Source organism: Takifugu rubripes, chromosome 19, assembly GCF_901000725.2.
Source record: "Takifugu rubripes chromosome 19, fTakRub1.2, whole genome shotgun sequence".
Lineage (NCBI taxonomy): Eukaryota > Metazoa > Chordata > Actinopteri > Tetraodontiformes > Tetraodontidae > Takifugu > Takifugu rubripes.
The window spans coordinates 17560841-17578823 of record NC_042303.1 but is presented as its reverse complement, the minus strand read 5'-3'; the positions used below and the strand labels follow the sequence as shown (position 1 = coordinate 17578823).

Here is a 17983-nt window from a genome sequence, read left to right as displayed (position 1 = left end):
TAAAATGCTATTTCTTTAATTTTGTTTTGCAGCACCCTGTTTCGCTCCTGTACTGCACCTTGATCTTTACCTCTGTTAAAACAGTTGTTAGAAAATAGTTGTGTGGGTATAAGGCAAAGAATTAAAAACAAACAAACAAAGCAAAGCAAAGTCCTGAGATTAACAACTATTGCCACAGGCTCCTCGTGATTAATGAGTTGGACCGGTGCGCTGATATGGCTGCTATTACGGTAGGATTCCAGCGGCCCCGCCCCCGCGGTGGGATCCTCCATGGACGGTGAAGAGCTCCTCTGCGCTCCATCATCATCTGCAGAAAAATGCGAGCGGGGAGCGGTAAGAAAATGTCAACTCGGGCCGTTCTGTCTGACCCGCAGCCATGAGTGGGGCCCCGCCTGCCTCTCCCACCCGTAACAAGTCGCTCTCGCCATGCGGATTCACGGCAAAGTAGCCGTGATCGCCGTGTGCTTCGGACTTTTCTTACTCTTGTACTTTTGGGGGGGCAACGGCGCAGAAGATCCGCTGCCTAAACAAGTTGCTGGGGAGGAGAAGAAGGAGGTCGGGAACTCTTCCCCGTCGCCCTCGGTGATCGGACGCGATGTTGCTGCAAAGTTTTCCAAGAAACCGTCCGCCGGGGTGGTCTCGCGCACGGAGGAGACCCCCGAAAGACGCAAGGAGGCGAAGGCGTCCGGCCGAGGGGGGGACGTGAAAGGGTGAGTTTGTTTTATTTGCCTCCCGTCGGAGCCTTTGCAGGCTCGGTGAAAGCCCTTTCTCACTGCGCCTGCCACCATTTGCATGCACGCGTGCACCAAACCGCGCCCGTGATGCTGGTGCATGTTTCACCCGTCAGTAAGTTTCAAAACCGACCGTGTCAGTTTGATCACTGTCACGTTCTGCCCCCCCTCGCAATGTTCCCAACGCGGGCTCCACGTTAGCCTGACCTGTCAGCAGATACTTCCACCACGCATGTGGAGGACATCTGCGCTCCTTTACTTGTCCCCCCCCCCCCCCTTTATTGGTGCGTGAATCATGCGGTTGCAATGCGAGGTTGCGCAAGTATCCAGAACTGGAGGCATGTCTGACATGATTTAATGCAAATGTTGACTCCTGCCCAGTGGATCCTTTAATCCAAACCTCAGAAAGATGACCTTTATTCACACAGGCTGCTGTAAATGAATGTAAGTTAAATAGTTCCTGGAACGCTGCAGACCACACAGATCATGATGACCTTTACATGCATCACAGGCTGTTTGGGCTTTAAAAGACTCTCTGATTTATTTTTTTCCTTTAAATTTTCCTTCTGCCTCCCAGAAAATCCCATCGCTCCTCTGCAGCCTCTCGGATTTAAACACAATCGCAAACTTCGTCAGTGGCTATTTTTGCGTTTCATCCGTCTGCCAGTGTTGTCGTTTCGCCTCCCTCGCTCTTCCTTCGCCGTCGAGCACCAGCGAAGCCCCAGCGGTCACCGTGTGTTTTCGGAGATACCCGCTCTGCCGCCTGGCAGTAATATATATTCCACCGCAAATCCTGGCCTGAGGTTTTGGGACACAGATAAAAGCCATCAAGGCGTTACGTTGTGAAAGGACCTTCAGTCCTCCCAGAAGGCACGCTCCTGCGTGTGTGCACGGCACTGATAAGCGGGGTGGTGCAGACAGGGTCACGGGAGGATGTTAAACAAACACACACACACACACACACACACACACACCCCTACCCACTTAACTGCGGGAATGGGATGGGAAAACAGAGTTTCTTGGCTTTTTTATTGGCCCAGTGAGGCGGGCGGATGAGAGCGTCGACGTCAGAGGAAGGTCATCGCGCTGCTAATGTCAGAAACAATCAGGGCCGGCGGAGGTGTGTGTGTAAGATGCTTTCACCCGTAAGGCCGATAGATTTTCCGTGCAGCACGCCTCGTGGACAAACATCCCTGTTTTGCTTCGATCATATCATTTCCTCTAGGCACATCACACCGCTTCCTGTGTCCAAAAATAGGAAGAAGCGCCACAGCTGTGTCCGCCCCACATACACACGCGCACACACACACGACGAAGGCCGGTTTAGATGATTAACTGACAGAAAAGAGTATTTTTAACTCAGTGGAACATCTTGTCGCTCCGTGCTCCTCCCGTCTTCCGTGGGTTTGATGCAGTAACCCAAAACCCTGGTTGATAAGAACATTCTGAGATTATGTTGTCTTCACCTGTCAACACGAAGCTCTTTAGTTTGCAAATCCTTGCAGGGAAGCATCGGCGCTAATCCCTCTATTACCCTCCGCGCCTGTTCCAGAAGCAGAAACTACCGATGTAACTCCTCTGTCGGCTCTCCTGCATTGAATTAAATCTCACGACTGCGGAGATAGATGGCTGCTGATGGTGTACGTGGACACACGTCCTTTCCTTTGTCGCTCCAGGTTTGCGTCATCCTCCCTGAACTGGGTAGAGAAGTGTCCTTTTGGTGGTGGGATTATGTGGAGCTGCAGAATCGTGTTCAGTGTGGCCCAGTCACGAGAGAACAAAGGTGATGGCTGGATTTTATTAGTCAAAAACTACAACCAGAATTCTAAAATGGCGGCGAGAAGAAGGCGCTCGCACATTAAGGCCGGCGTGGGAGGACTATTTTGGTCTTTGGCTGCGCAATAATGAATATTTAGTTTTTAATCACCCTGATGCAAATTCTAGCCAGAAAGCTGTAACGGCTGCTCGTTGATGTTTTCATTCAGTTTCTCCGCGCGTTATCATCTTATCATCCATGTGGTTAATTGGTCTGTGGATGTATGGTTTCATATTTAATGAGCCCTCTGTTCTGCCTGCTATAGAAGCATCATGGGAACATGTTCACTTTCATAACCACAAAGGCTGAAGCAAATTGGATGCAAGTGCCCCAAGTAACCCGGTTCCGTGCCGGTTAATTCGGGGTCTTCAAGCCGTAGTTTTTTCTCCTTCTTCCTCCTTTGACAGTAGCTTTGAAGGTGCTGCTTTTGCTCCCTTTGTGCATGATTTAAAAGGATGGCTGCGCTGCTCTCTGGGCAGAGGGCTCCTCTTATGTGCACCAGGAATGAATTCCTCTGCGCTTCCTTGACTCTTCCCAGATGTGGGGAAAATGTGCCCCGGCACGAATTGTCACGCGTCGAGTGTCGCACCAGAAACGATGCAGAAACCAGCGCGGGAGCATCGTTTCTCCTGACGAGCGCATGCTAATTAGAGCCAGGTAGGAGCTGTGGTGCTCATGCTAATTAGAGCCAGGTAGGAGCTGTGGGGCTCATGCTAATTAGAGCCAGGTAGGAGCTGTGGTGCTCATGCTAATTAGAGCCAGGTAGGAGCTGTGGGGCTCATGCTAATTAGAGCCAGGTAGGAGCTGTGGGGCTCATGCTAATTAGAGCCAGGTAGGAGCTGTGGGGCTCATGCTAATTAGAGCCAGTTAGGAGCTGTGGGGCTCATGCTAATTAGAGCCAGGTAGGAGCTGTGGGGCTACATTTTCTGCAGGTCTATAGGAAATACGCGACCTTGAAGGAGCGCCAGCTTTTGAAGCGCAGCAGACAGATTTGTCGGCAGCGCCTCATTCATCCTAATCTGCTCTTCATCATCGTCCCCCAGCCATGCAGAAAACGAAGTGGCACGCCTGAAGGCTGGCCTCCTGTCACTTTTCACTCTCTTCTCATTTTCTGGCAGATTCTTTGCTTCCTGCAGACTGAGAGGAAATCTCAGCAGCCATTACTGGTTTAGCCTTCCTAGAGCGGCGCAGCTCTCCCCCACATTTATTAACCCGAGCAGCGTGGCGGCGCGTGCGAGCGCGCACGTGTTGGACGACCGGATGATGCCAGTCTCACCTCCACGTTCCCCTGGTTGGACAGATGTTTCACGCAACAGTATTTTACTTGGCATCTCGTGGAATGCAGAGAAGGATGAACGTCCACAGTTTCCCTCAGACTTTCTGCTGTTTCCTGCTTTGATGAGGTGACGCAGCTTTACTGTCAGACACGTGTGGCCCAGCGAGGACAGCCCACATTCCTGATGGTTACGGGCAGAAGTTGAGGGTTTTGATTTAAAAGCTAGCTTTTAAAGCTAGCAATAACTGCGTCGCCATTCTAATGTCCCTTTGTGACAAACCCTGTGTGGAAGGTTTCAAGCTCAAAAGATTGTGTTTAGATGAGACCATCTGTTGGGAACACGCTGTTCCTCAGACTGCAGCTCCCAGGATGAGTCAGTTCCTGTTGCCAGATCCAAACTTCGCTCTGCCAGGCTCACATTTTCAAATGTTAAAATGAAAATCGTTGTTTTTTTTCTTTGAATTCATGTGTTCAGCAATGCGGCCCGACCTGCAGGCAGGCGCCGGCGGCCCGCGGAGGTCATGCACCTGGCCGTGGTGGCCTGCGGGGATCGGCTGGAGGAGACCCTCACCATGATCAAGTCCGCCCTGCTCTTCAGCCTCAAGAGGATCACGTTTCACATCTTTGCCGAGGACCCTTTGGCGCCGCAGTTTAGAGAAAGGGTAAAGTTTACTGGGCAGGTTTTCACAATCAAAGAGCCAGCGTAGGAGCGCCGCCACGTTCCGATGATCCCTGTTTCCTCCCTCGGTGATAGATGAGAGCGGGACCGGGACAGTTCCCGCCTCTCTCCCCTGTACACATACATAATCCTTTTATCTCAAGGCTGAGGCATAATATACAACCACGACAGCCCGTTTCCCCCCACACTTATCACTTCAAAGTCACCTTTAAAAAGGAGCCTTCTGATTACATCCTGGGATATTTGAGCAGAATCAAACTTCCCAAAACACGGACAATCCAACCCCTTTCTTTTTAGCCTTCAGATACATTCCAATAATCGAATTATGAGTCACAATTAAAGCAATTCCTTTGTTTTATGACATTGAGGGAGGCCATTGGTGCAGTTGTTCACACACTCACCAAAAAGTTGTGGGTTTGATCCTTCTTCTTCTTACTTTGCCTGTGTGTGTTTCCTCAGAATGCTCCCACCTTCCGTCCAAACATGTGATCTTTTAGGTTGATTTTTTGGGGGGGGATCCATCCCAGATTGCTGGCATGAGCTGCAGCACTGGACAGATGGACGAAACAAATGAGATGTGCAGAAGCCAGAAGGTTGTTTGTTCAGGTTTCATGATAATTCGGATGTTTCTTTGCTTCCAGCTGGATCAGTGGCCTCGCTTCATCTCAGCCAGGTTCCAGTACACCATCTACCCCATCACCTTCTCCGTGGGCAACGCAGAAGAGTGGAAGAAGCTGTTCAAGCCCTGTGCTGCTCAGAGGCTCTTCCTTCCTGTAAGGCTGCAGCTTTTATCCTCTGCGTGTGAGGCCGTAATCATCCTGCAGAAAATAGCTGGAATCTGTTCAGGTTCTTCCCAAAACCTGATTATTCCCGCTTGATTTAATCACCTTTGCGGTCATCGATGATTCCACAGATGTCGTCCCATCTCCTGGGATTCGTTTCTGAGCTGATTTAATCGAAGCTTTCCTCTTTTATTGATCCTCTATTTCCACAGGTGTTCATTGACAAACAGTTTCAGTTCTTCGTAGCGAGTGAGAGGTGCATGCTGGGAAGGCTCTTAAACTCTGAGCGTCTCCGCTCTGAAGACGATGCCGGACAAATCTTATCTCGGCCAGACCGGCCTGGTAATTTTTCTGTCAAGCACTGACAGCACAATCCATCAGAGGAAGCCCAAAGTAATTATCTCCCGTTTAAAGTCGTCCCGTTCTCCCGAACAGACACCGAAAGTCAAGCTTTTATTTTTTTGTCATCCGTATTTAACTGCGGATTTTAACCCTTCGGTGACATCTTGTGTGTCGCCGCTGTTGTGGGTACGTGTGAAACAGACGCCATGAAGGAGAAAGGAGATAAAATCAGAATGTAGATGGTATTCAATTATGAGCCTTTACGATAGTGTAACATGAGAATTGTCTGTCTTCATCTGTGTGTGTGTGTGTGTGTGTGTGAGATTATTCAGGGTCATTTAAAGACTAAACTGCTACAAAGGCCACGCAGCCCTTTAAATCAGAGTTGAACTAGTTCTTCCAAGTGTCAGGAATATTTAGTTTGAGGGTGTCGGACTGGATCGTGGGATTTTTTTATTATATTTTTATTGGTTTCCTTTACATGAACACGTCATGAAAACACAATTTGTCTACATGCTTTTATTCTGAAATGAGACAGTCGAGTTTCGCCAGATGGGAAGATGATGAGCAGGTTCTTTTCCTTCCAAATCTTCCGAAGCTTTCAGCTCCAGCAGCAGTCCAGCTTTTGCTTGGGGCGAGGACGCATCTGAGGTTTTGGTTCCAGACGTTTTGGCTCAACACCGGGTCCCCCCTGCAGCTGAAGGATGTCCTCTCTCAGGTGTTGGACCTCCTGCTTATACTCGGCTTCCATTTGCTTCCAGCTGTTGGTGTTTTCCTGGATCATCTCTTCCACTTCCTTCTGTTTCTCCGCCCAGTTTTGAGTGCTGGCCTCCCACTGCTGACAGACCTGATTGAGAAGCTTCATCAGTTCTTCTTGTTGAAGCAGCTGTTTTTGAAGCTGCTCCTCCTTTTCAGCCAACCGCTTCTCAAACCTGTCCTCCATCTCCGAGAGCTCCTGCCTCCTCACGTCCTCCTTCTCCTGCAGCTCTCTGCCGCGGCTCTCTTTGGTCACCTGCTGGCGGAGCTCTTCCTCATGTGAAGCAGACTTGAGCTTGAGCTCCTCCAGAGCTGCTCTGGTGGTGTGCAGCAGGGTCAAGGTCTCCATGTGAGCGTCCGTTTCCATCGGTCTGCTCCTCATGGCCTTGCTGACCTCCATCTCTTCCCTCAGCGACTCTCCTGCCGTGTTGACTCTGTCCCCTTTGGACATGATGACTTTCCTGTGTCAGCAAATGAAGCCAGAAACGTCCTGGTTTCAGCGTCACACCCGTATCTGTAGTGTTGGTTTTCTGCGTCTTTGAAGATCAAATAATTACACTGTCATCAAAGCGATCAACGTGAAAGAGGCTTTGATGTCAGGAGACCCCAAGGGGTCGTGTTTTCCAGTGGAGTTTGGGCGAGGTTCCAGCGTCGAATCGGACCTTCTCTCCGTATCTGGACTTGTGTCCTTCCGTATCTGGACTTGTGTCCTTCCGTACTTCTGTGATGTTCTGCTGCTGCTGTTCCTTCCGAAACATTCCGTGTGCCGCAGCGCAGGTTTAGGTTCCTGGGTGTCCTCATCTCATTAGACGTTGTGTCCTCCAGGTCATCCTGAGGGACGTGGACTCTCTGCTCTACGTGGACACGGACGTGCTGTTCCTGCGGCCCATGGACGACATCTGGAGCCTCTTCAGGTCCTTCAACGCCACCCAGCTGGCTGCAATGGCCCCGGAACACGAGGTCCCGAAGATCGGATGGTACAGCCGCTTCGCCCGCCACCCTTTCTACGGCGTCACCGGGGTCAATTCCGGCGTCATGCTGATGAATCTCACGAGGATCCGGAGCGCCGCCTTCAAAGTAAGGTCAAAGACGTGGCTGCAGCCTCCTCGTCTGAAGCGTGAAGTGATGCTTCCTGTTCTCGAGTGCCGCTCCGGCGTGCTCTGATTGCCACGGTCGCCTCTCACACCCCGCCCCCCCCCCCCCCCCCCCCCCCTCGCTGCTGAGTGGCCGGCTGATTGCGACGGAGCGGGAATGCAAATGCGGCTTTGATGATGTGTCTTTGATGGAGTCGGGCGCCGTCCGCAGCTAAACAACGTTGTTATTCCAGAACAGCATGATCCCTGCTCGCCTGTCCTGGGAGGACCTGCTGCACCCGCTGTACCAGAAGTACAAGAACCACATCACCTGGGGAGACCAGGACCTCCTCAACATCATATTCCATGACAACCCAGGTAGCCCCTCCCCCCCTCTTCCCCCCGCCTGCGTCAAAGACTTGATATTTGTGTCCGAACGCTCACAAACGAGCCCTCAAACATGTGTGTTTGACCTCCAGAGTGTCTCTTCATCTTCCCGTGCCAGTGGAACTACAGGCCCGATCACTGCATGTACGGGAGCAACTGTCGCGGCGCCGAGAAGGACGGCGTGTCCATCCTCCACGGCAACCGTGGCGTGTACCACGACGACAAGCAGCCCGCCTTTAAAGTGGTCTACGACGCCATACGTGACGTGAGTGGCTTTATTTCGAATCCTCCCGGGTTCTGGCGGAACCTCCCGGCTAAAGCGCCTGTTGCCTCCCCGCAGTTTCCCTTCGAGGACAACATGTTCCACTCGCTCTTCTACCCCATCCAGACCAAGTTCCTGGACACCGTCAACACCCTGTGTGGGCGGATCCCCCAAGTCTTCCTCAAGCAGATAGAAAAGACTCTGAGGAAGGTTTTCGAGGAGAAGGTGGTCCGACACATCAGGCTGCACAAGTGAAGCGGTGGAGGAAGAGGATGTTGCTGTTGGGAGAACACGGGAGGGCCGGAGAGTCTCGCCGTCTCAGTCCTGCACAGGGATGGAATGTTGGGAAGCTGGAGAGGAACCGACCGTCTGTTCCGCCAAACGCCGCTTACGGCGTGTAGAAAGGTAACCTGGGTCCGGCGTCAAAACCCGAATGTCTAAATGCACTTTCACCGTGATGCTCGTATGTAGCTAGCTTCCTCAAACCGGGAGCGCTAGCGTGGGAAGATGGGACGCCCTTGGGAAGCGCAGCGTGAATGTCCCCGTGTCGTGTGACGTAGGCGTGTGTGACGAGGCGGTAGCTTAGACGGCGTCCCGGCGCGGCGTCGGTGCAAATCTATATTCCAGACTGGAAACTGACAATGACTGCACACTCTGTTTGTGTTTCTGAATAAATCGATGCAATGAAACATCCCGTGTCTCATTTCACCGAGAACTTGTGTCGTGTGGGATTTTCTAAAAAGGCACTTTTGGCGTCCTGATGGGGGGGAAGTGCAGATGTTACGGTTGATTTAATTATGTAGGCACTGCCCTGCATTCTTTTGGCTTTCAGATGTAACACCATGTAACAATTCCTACTGATTTTAAGTGGAGTACTTGAATGATATAAAACTTGTGCCACATACCCCCCCAAAAAACAACTTTTTACAAGTAGAGCTTCCAAAATAAACTAAAATGAATGTGATCCAGACAAAGGAGAGTTTAGGATCTCTTTCTGAAAATGAAAGGATTTAAAATGATGGTTTGCGATCTGTTCAGCAGGTCTCAAAGGGTCCAACTAGTGTTTTAACTTCCATTACTGGAGATGTCTCGTTTCGTTTGTCCGTCAACAAAATAACTCAAAAGGTTTTGAACAGATCAGTGGAATTTCAGTGATTGCTGACAACGGGCCAGAGAACAGCGGCCGAAATGATGATGTTCTGGTTCTGGAGCAACTTTTGACCTCCGATCTTCCAAAGATCAAAGCCAATGAGCTTTGATCACCTCCTGTTATGGAACCCAGCCTAGATTAGGGCTTCGTCATATGCGGAGAAATGACCGGGAGCTTTATGATCTGGTGACTGGAGATGTTTTGGGAATCTTGGGAGCTTTTTTCCACTGGTGTGCTGCGGAGCAGGCAGTGACCTCACGGCGCCATATTAAAATACTCCCTCCTCTCCGCCCGTGAGAGCCTAGCTTAGCACTTAGCACGGCCACTTTGCTTTTTTCCATCCACACGGCTGACTGAGGGCAACGACGTGATGGAAATTGACTCGCTGCAAGAGGCACTCAGAGGTAATTTCAGTTCGTCTCGACGGTATTTTTTACCCAGCGACACCGTATGGCGAGCCCGAGTCCCCACGGTTAAATTATAACTGATAAATAAGCATAAAGGCAGCTTACAGGCTAATGCCGCTAGCTTGTTGCTATTCCGGCTAGCAGCCCCTAACGTTTTTAGCGCTTTCACGGAAATGGTGAGTAGTCCAGTTTGTTGACCGAGAAGGAAGCTTTAGATCTTCGAAGTCTCACGAATTAACCATATAACCGTCTACTGGTACATACTGTTGACTTAACAGTTAACTACTAGTGCTACCGCCTGTTAAAACTAACATTACAGGCTGTGCTCACAGGGCTAAGTTAACACGCTAACGAGTGTGCTAAACTTGAGCTAAGCTAGGTTGAGCGAAATAGAAAGCAATCGAATTAGAAACGTAGCACTTCATTTCTGATGTCAAAAGCTTCATTTAAGACTCGAAGCCTTGAGCATAGATGTGGAGTAATTGTAGCCATTCCCCTGAAATAGTAGAAAAGAGCGTTTATGCAACAGAACCGCGTATGCTTCAATTAACCGGGTCACAACCGTCGCTAACAGTTTAACGGCTTTATTTCATGTGCTGTCACCGAAATGCATATTTGTATATGTGCTTTCTTCAACAGATTTTGATAAGAAGGCAAAAAAGGAAACATGTCCCCTGCTGGAGCAATTTCTGTGTCATGTTGCCAAGACTGGCGAGACCTTGTAAGATTGCACCCATGCAAACACACCGTTATAACCACACTATGCAGTGGTAATAAGCCTTTAATATGCAGGCGTCATCAGGCGTCGGCTCCTGGCTGTTTCGCTGGTGACCCGTGTTCTCTTTCCCTGTGTCCCTCCAGGGTCCAGTGGTCCCAGTTCAAAAACTACTTCCTGTTCAAATTGGAAGAAGTGATGGACGACTTCCGAGCCTCGGCCCCGGAGCAGAGAGGTCCCGCCAATCCCAACGTGGAGTCGATCCCGTTCGAAGACATGAAGGAGCGAATCTTGAAGATTGTCAACGGCTATAATGGGTGGGTTCTCAGACGGGGGGGTAAAAGAACAGCCCCGGTGCTGCTCTTCCCGGGGCTTCACTGGTTTTCCGGGATGCGTTTTTCCGCCTTGACTTAAACGACTTTCCTCCATCCGCTTTTGTAGAATTCCATTTACGATCCAACGCTTGTGCGAGCTGCTCACGGAACCCAAGAGGAACTACACGGGAACCGACAAGTTCCTCCGCGGGGTGGAAAAGGTGCGTTGAGCGTCGCCCCGCCCCCTGCTGAGGCCCCCCTCGCTAACTCTGATGTCTTTCCTTCCAGAACGTGATGGTGGTCAGCTGCGTTTACCCAACCTCGGAGTAAGTGGCCGCGCATCCCGGCGGCGCCGCGCCGCTCCAATATCCGGACTCATTTTGGGTTTCTGGTGTGATTTGTGCAGGAAAAACGGGTGCAATGCTGTCAACAGGATGAACGGCGTCATGCTGCCGGGGAACACGTCGGCGTTTACGGAGAGGTAGAGTCACAGACGCCCCCCCCCCCCCCCGCCCTGAAAAAGGGGAACTAAAACAGTGGTTTGCTTCCAGGAAAGTCAACGGACCCGGAACTCCGCGGCCCCTCGGCCGACCGAAGGGTTCCCTGGTCAGTTCTTTAGCAGCCAACGGGCTGCCGGACAGCACAGACAGCAAAGACCTCAAGATGGAGCAAAGCGACGGCAAAGATTCCAGGTACGTGAATCCGCAGTCATGTCAGGAGAGTCGGAACGTCGAAGCCAAACGGTCTCCTCTCCTTCTCCCGCAGCGACGTCTCGGCATCGGGGGATTCCCCGGGAAGCTCGGTGAAGAACAAGCACGACGACGCGGAGGACGACCTGGACGCCGAGCGCCATGAGGTGAAGAGACTCAAGTTCAGCAAAGAGGAGGACGAGGACGACGAAGAGGAGGAAGAGGAGGAGCAGGAGGCGGAGACGCTCCGGCCCGCTCACGTCGCCGGCGCCTCCAAAGAGGCGGAAGCCATGGTTCAGGAGGAGGAGAAGGTGGAGTCCAGCAAAGAGAGCCACGCCCCCACCAGCGCCCTCGCCGCCGAAGACCAAGGTGAGGGCGGAGCTTCAGAGCTTCCTGTGACTTCCTGTTTGTGATGGGAGCGCTGATCCACATCCTGTCATTGAAGGAGTTATTGAAAAGTGTTTATTCATTTAGATGCTCTATTTCCAGAATCTGCACACACGCACGCACGCACACACACACACACACGCGCGCAGGCGCTGGGAGCAGCTGACGGCGTAATCGGACACCACGCACGCGCTCCCTCACACAGCGTTTTCTGTGGTTGCGTAATCTCCAGCCACAGCCGGGATGGGCTCCTTGGCCCCGGGAATGAATTAAAATTCAGGTTATTGTGTAGAAACGCGGAACGCCGGCAGTAACGACCCTCTCGTCCCCCCCAGAGCCGTCCAGCAGCACCCAGGCCGAGCCGTGCTCCGGCTCCGGTCCCGAGGCCGAGCGGGCCGACAGGGAGGTTCCCTGCGGCTCCCAGGAGGAGGCCACGGACACGGACCAGACGGAGCAGCAGGCGCCCACGGGGGTGCCGGAGAGCCCGGAGAGCAGCAGAGACAGTGAGGAGAGCAGCAGCGACCCGGTGAGCAGCAGCAGCAGCAGCAGCGGCAGCAGCTGCAGCCTGGAGGACGGCGCCGACGCCGTCAGGGAGGACGTCACCGCCGCCCCCGCCAGCAGTACCACCCAACCCCCCACAGAGGGCGCTGTGGAGAGTGCCACCTCAAACACTGGGACCCCCAAAGAGCAGGACTAGACTGAAGCCCCCCCCCCCCCCTCCCTCCTGCAGCCATGACCAGAAACCAGCTCGTCCTTGGATCCAGCGTGACTCACTGGGAACGAGGACGCTCGCACCCCCCACGAGACCACGTCCCACGTTGGACACTCCTACCTGGCATCGATGTGGGCACCAATAAATGTTTCCTCTGATGGCTTTTTTTTTTTTTTAAAACTGGAATATTTTATTGCTCCTCTTATCCTGTTTTTAAGTTTCCCGTAAAGGGGGAGCGGTTCCAGCTGCCTTGAGATTCCGGGCTGGAATAGTTTTTCTCCTCTTGTGTGGGAAGAGGCTTGTTGGGATGCTGCTCCGTTGTGCACGCTCGCCGGCGTGGGCGTGGCGAGCAGGGCGCCAGCGCCCCCCCCCCCAGAACAGAACAGAGCCATACCAGCCCCTCCATTCATGAAGTGAAGCCCCCTCACACACACACACACACACACACACCAGGCTGTGGATGATTTTCCTTATTTTTCCTCCATCCTGATGAAATCGGAGGTTTTAGTTGTTACCCTCTCCTACACTACCATCCCACCGACCAGAACTACCTGTCGAGGAGTTTCCTGCCTGAAACTACCATCATTTCTATGATCGTCTCAATCCTCGGAGTTCTCCTGGACGATCCGGGTCCGGCCCGCCGGTCCCTCCCAGGACTCCCGCTTTGTTTGGTATCGTGGCGTGGCCTCGTCGTCTCACCGACTTCCATCCGCAGCAGGTTCTGGTTCCAGCGCTACACCTGTTTCTGCAGTTGTACTTTTTGATATTTAGAATTTTAAATTTCTGTAAAGTAGATTTTTGTAGATTGTAATACGGTATGTGTCCACTGCCTCTGTGAAGCCAGATTATTGTATCAGTTCTGCGTCCACGCTGGAGGCTGCTGGCGTCCAGCGTGGCGTCCAGAATCAGCAATAAATGTTGACATTTTTACGCACCGTTGTCCGTTTCTGGGAGGGGACCTGAGGGGTCGTCTCTGCTGTCCTGGTGTCCAACCGCCCCTCATACCTGAGGGATCGTCTCTGGTGTCCAACCGTCCCTCATACCTGAGGGATCGTCTCTGCTGTCCAACCGCCCCTCATACCTGAGGGATCGTCTCTGGTGTCCAACCGCCCCTCATACCTGAGGGATCGTCTCTGCTGTCCAACCGCCCCTCATACCTGAGGGATCGTCTCTGCTGTCCAACCGCCCCTCATACCTGAGGGATCGTCTCTGGTGTCCAACCACCCCTCATACCTGAGGGATCGTCTCTGGTGTCCAACCGTCCCTCATACCTGAGGGATCGTCTCTGCTGTCCAACCGCCCCTCATACCTGAGGGATCGTCTCTGCTGTCCAACCGCCCCTCATACCTGAGGGATCGTCTCTGCTGTCCAACCGCCCCTCATACCTGAGGGATCGTCTCTGGTGTCCAACCACCCCTCATACCTGAGGGATCGTCTCTGGTGTCCAACCGTCCCTCATACCTGAGGGGTCGTCTCTGCTGTCCTGGTGTCCAACCGTCCCTCATACCTGAGGGATCGTCTCTGCTGTCCTGGTGTCCAACCGTCCCTCATACCTGAGGGATCGTCTCTGGTGTCCAACCGCCCCTCATACCTGAGGGATCGTCTCTGCTGTCCAACCGTCCCTCATACCTGAGGGATCGTCTCTGGTGTCCAACCGCCCCTCATACCTGAGGGATCGTCTCTGCATGTTTGGGCCACCAACAGGCCCCTGAAGGACGTCGGAATCCTTACTTCACGAGTTTATTGCTGGTTATTTTGACATGAGCTGAAAACAGGCGGGGGTCAGAGGTCAGGGGTCGGGGGGGCAGGTGAAAACGAGCCTGCGACTGTTGGATCTGGTGACATCTAGAGGCCGGCGTGCAGATTGCAGGCATTGGCTACCTGTCAGAGCTGAATTATTAGGGATGGGAGACAATGACTGATCACTTCTGGATTCCTTGGCTCGTGCAGGAACATTTGGACGCAGCTGTGCACGTTTGACACCATGAAATACGTCTGTGCACGTTTGACCTCTGACAATAAAAGATTCCCAATGTCTCACTGGACCTTCAGCGGGACCATCAACTCCCCGCTAACTTCCCCTTCCCGTTAAATGTGTAATTAGAACCCTGATTCAGGCTGGAGGATGAAGCCTTTGATGGCACATGTCAGTAAAGTAGCTATGAAATGAGCCATTTCGCCTCGGGGGGGGGGGGCCTGGAACCGGGCCCTGCCGGCTACCAAATCCCACAAATTGGCTCCAGTTATCGCGTCGGACACAGTCGGTGACACTAACGGGATTATGGATGCACCAAGTCGGGAGAAAGTCACAGAAAAGGACGCTCTGGCTGGATGGGAACAACCTCCACAGTCTCCCAGGGCTCCTACAGAGGGGGGTGTTTCGTTCCCGAGCCGGGGCGCCGACCCGGAACTGCTGGCCTGGACCCGGAGAGCCGACTCCATGATCTCTTATTCCGGATGCAAACGCAGTAGAACGGAGCGGGAACCACCGGGAATACGGATCCGTCGGAATTAGAACACGCGTCCGCTCCCGATGTTCCGGCCTTTGTGCTGCTTTCCTCCACTCGGATGAAGTGCAGTAATTGAGAGGAGTGACCGGGCCCCCGTGGCCCCCGCGGCCCCCGTGGCCCCCCAGCCTCTCTGCCTAATGGCCCTGAAGGGTCTGTTTATAGCAGCCTCGCGCGTTCAGACGCCATTTCCGGGGATGCGACCTGCTCTTTTCACCTGCACTGTAGAGACGTGCGAATAAGAGACTAATAAAGGTGCAATTACAGCTCTCTCTCGCTCGCTCTCTCTCTCCGGGTGTGTGTGAGTGTGTGTTTTATGATGATGCTGATAATGGCTCACCAGGCCGTGCTGGAGCCCCCCCCCCCAAGACTGTTTCTGCAGGCTCTTTGGCGCCCTGAACGCTGACGTGAAGTCTTTCTATTTAATAGAATTAGTGGTTATTTTTTCCGTCCCCATGGAAACGACTTCATTTTGCGGTGGACACTTGAGCCGTATTGATTGCACCTTCAGCAGGAGGAGTTCCAAGTTGAAATGTAGCCGGGAAGAAGTCAGCTGCTGGGGGGGGGGGGGGGCAGTAAAAGTGTGTGTTGCTTCACAATAACAGTGCAGCCTTTGTCCCCTGTAAAGCTGTTTGTTGTGCTGTAAATGGGACGCGAGAGTCACTCACACAGCCTGGTGCACTCCAGTTCACACTGAAGGTGTGTGTGTGTGTGTGTGTGTGTGTGTGTGTGTGTGTGGGGGGGGGGGGGGGGGGGGGCTACCGCTGAGAATGCAGACGAGATTCACAACCATGAACAGAAAAGCTGATTTAACCCCCGAAGCTTCTGTCAAAGCTCACCGAATGTCGAGTTTCCGATCGTGTTTTTGCCGAACCTTTCATGCAGCCACCTACAGTTGCCATGCCAACAGCGCCTTTTGTCACTCACTGAAATCGTGTGGGACTGTATTCCATGTGTGTCAGGGTCGGGGGATCTTTTCCCTTAATGCCCCCACATTCCAGGCTAAACGGCAGGACAGATGTGCCCGTTGGTTCAAGGTGTGTGACGGTGTTACAGTGTGCAGCGGCTAATTTTCATATTTGACTCTAAATGCACCTGTTTTATGTTTGGTTTGGTCACTCTTTCAGGTGGAACAAATAAAAAAGCTCAAGAGTCTTAAACGAAGAATGTGTGAAAGAAAATCGCATAAAATGCCATTTATCCATTTTATTACACCGAGGTCTACAGTTCAGTGCCTTTGAGCTCCAGAGGTACAGTAAAAATAATATATTATTATATCTACACAATAAATTCCTTTCGCAGCTCGGCTAGCTGTAGTTTACGTCCGTGACCACTAGGCGGCGCTTCATTTAAAATGGAACGTTGTTGACAACCCTCAGCTCTAAAATCACATGGTGAAGGAGGCATTAAAATATCACAATTTGGTAAAGAGGACTACTCCCAGTGATGATTCCAAGCACTTAAACCTGTCATTAAAGGGGACCTCAGTTCAGGAAGTTCAGGAAGTTCCGGAAGTTCCGGATCACCCTGCAGAGGGAACACGTTCCTTGTCTTGTTATTATCTTGTTGTTGTAAGTCGGCGGTATCATCGCACAACTTGCGTGCTGGAGTGTTCCCGCACTTCTGCCCGTCGTTCCCATAGCAACGAATGAGCACGGGTATCTCAGATGACCCAAACCTTAACAAGAACACGGAAAAATGCACCCTGCTTCATGAGGAAAACCAGGATTCCACGGGTCCTTTTTGGGTGGCAGGATGCTGCCGTTGTGGAACACTCCGGCGACTCTCTGAACGTGCACGTTGACTCTAAGCACGTTTCCTTCTTCCTTTCTTCCCTGCAGACTGGGGCCCATCATTTGGAATGTGCGTAATGGATAAATTAGCGGCCGCCCTATAAATCCCGGAGACAGGATCCGGGAAGGTTCAGGCGACGTGACCCAGGAAAGTCAGCTGTGAATGGTGCAGCAGAGAGGGCCGAGCTGTGGGAGGACAGACCCTGGTGAGTTACGGCCCAGCGGGGCCATAAACACAACCCGAGCAAAGCGGCTTTTGAGGCTAACAAGACCGCGCCGGGGTGAAATACGTAGCGGGAGACATTTACGTGTCTTCGCCATTCAATGAGCCGACCTGGATTTTGTATTCATCTCATGCCAGCGGAAAGAAATGGGACAAAAATTGCTTCAACTGGAGAGGAGAGGCTGAATTTTTCATCCAAAAGTGTGTTATTTTTGTGGTTTGGGTGATTTTGCTCCTCCTCCTGAGCCGTGTAAAGACGCCACAGAGCGGAGCAGCATTTGCTCTGACCTTTTGGTTAAAGTGGAGGGACACTGACAGTCTGGGCTGCACGCGATGATTGGGCCGCGCGCGCTTGTTGCAGGCCGCGGAAGGTGGCGCACTGAAGGTCACTCGGGTTTAATGAGGAATCTGAACTTTGAATTCATCTTTTTTTCACTTCAGGTTCGTGTCCAAGTGCAGCATTTCTCAACCTTTCACACATTTCTGTGATTTTAAAGCTGCAAATCCTTATTTCGGGGCCGTTTTTTTCCAGATTTAATCAAGGAATGAAAACCTGGCTGTGCTGAAGTGTATTCCCTAGTCCTTTTTTTTTTTTTTGAGGAGCCGCACGCGCCTCATCGACACGATGATTGATTAACCAATCAGTTAATCGACTAGTTAACGCCCGATTTAAACGTGGGGGCCGCTTTCATTTGCTTGTTTCATGAAAGACGCGGCGCATTTGCAGCGTGTGCGCGAACTCTTGTGTCTGTATGGGTGGCCACGTGTGCGCGCCTCGTGCGCAAGCTTACGCGTGAGTCCGACGGGTTTAAAACGCCGACCAGTGGCGTCATTTCACAAAACACAACGGCGTAGCCTCTCATTGCGTCCTCAAGGAGGTCCGCCAGGTGCGATAAGCCACGCCCCCAGACCCGCCTCGTCCACGCCCACATGGTCCTTGGGGCTCGTTTAGGGACTAGCAGCACCGACCGGCCGCAGAGGA

At 52.3% G+C, this 17983-nt stretch overlaps 2 protein-coding genes across 3 annotated transcripts; both read left to right on the top strand.

Moving 5' to 3' along the window:
• Positions 1 to 254: 254 nt before the first annotated feature.
• On the top strand, positions 255 to 8793 carry gxylt2 (glucoside xylosyltransferase 2). Of its 2 annotated transcripts, none has more exons than XM_029826051.1 (7): positions 255 to 710; positions 4299 to 4485; positions 5144 to 5275; positions 7208 to 7459; positions 7710 to 7833; positions 7935 to 8107; positions 8231 to 8793. In XM_029826051.1, the coding sequence occupies exons 1-7, from the start codon at positions 427 to 429 to the stop codon at positions 8357 to 8359; spliced, it is 1281 nt and encodes a 426-aa protein (XP_029681911.1). In that variant the 5' UTR covers positions 255 to 426; the 3' UTR covers positions 8360 to 8793. The 2 variants fall into 2 exon arrangements, with proteins under 2 accessions (XP_029681911.1, XP_003973783.2); XM_003973734.3 differs by having other exon boundaries at positions 8183 to 8793.
• Positions 8794 to 9420: 627 nt separating this feature from the next.
• On the top strand, positions 9421 to 13412 carry ppp4r2b (protein phosphatase 4, regulatory subunit 2b). The gene is made up of 9 exons (XM_011614369.2): positions 9421 to 9658; positions 10301 to 10382; positions 10523 to 10693; positions 10818 to 10911; positions 10979 to 11016; positions 11097 to 11171; positions 11242 to 11382; positions 11456 to 11748; positions 12102 to 13412. Exons 1-9 carry the CDS (start codon positions 9625 to 9627, stop codon positions 12461 to 12463), a joined length of 1290 nt encoding a protein of 429 aa, XP_011612671.1. The 5' UTR covers positions 9421 to 9624; the 3' UTR covers positions 12464 to 13412.
• The last annotated feature ends 4571 nt before the right edge of the window (positions 13413 to 17983 follow it).

Excerpts from the sequence above, each read along its gene's own strand:
- ppp4r2b (XM_011614369.2), top strand. The coding sequence starts at position 9,625 with ATGGAAATTGACTCGCTGCAAGAGGCACTCAGAG. Across the intron at positions 10,694-10,817 it reads ATTGTCAACGGCTATAATGG|AATTCCATTTACGATCCAAC; the intron begins GTGGGTTCTCAG and ends CCGCTTTTGTAG. Across the intron at positions 11,749-12,101 it reads CCTCGCCGCCGAAGACCAAG|AGCCGTCCAGCAGCACCCAG; the intron begins GTGAGGGCGGAG and ends CGTCCCCCCCAG.
- gxylt2 (XM_003973734.3), top strand. The coding sequence starts at position 427 with ATGCGGATTCACGGCAAAGTAGCCGTGATCGCCGTGTGCTTCGGACTT. Across the intron at positions 7,460-7,709 it reads TCCGGAGCGCCGCCTTCAAA|AACAGCATGATCCCTGCTCG; the intron begins GTAAGGTCAAAG and ends TTGTTATTCCAG. Across the intron at positions 8,108-8,182 it reads TCTACGACGCCATACGTGAC|TTTCCCTTCGAGGACAACAT; the intron begins GTGAGTGGCTTT and ends GCCTCCCCGCAG.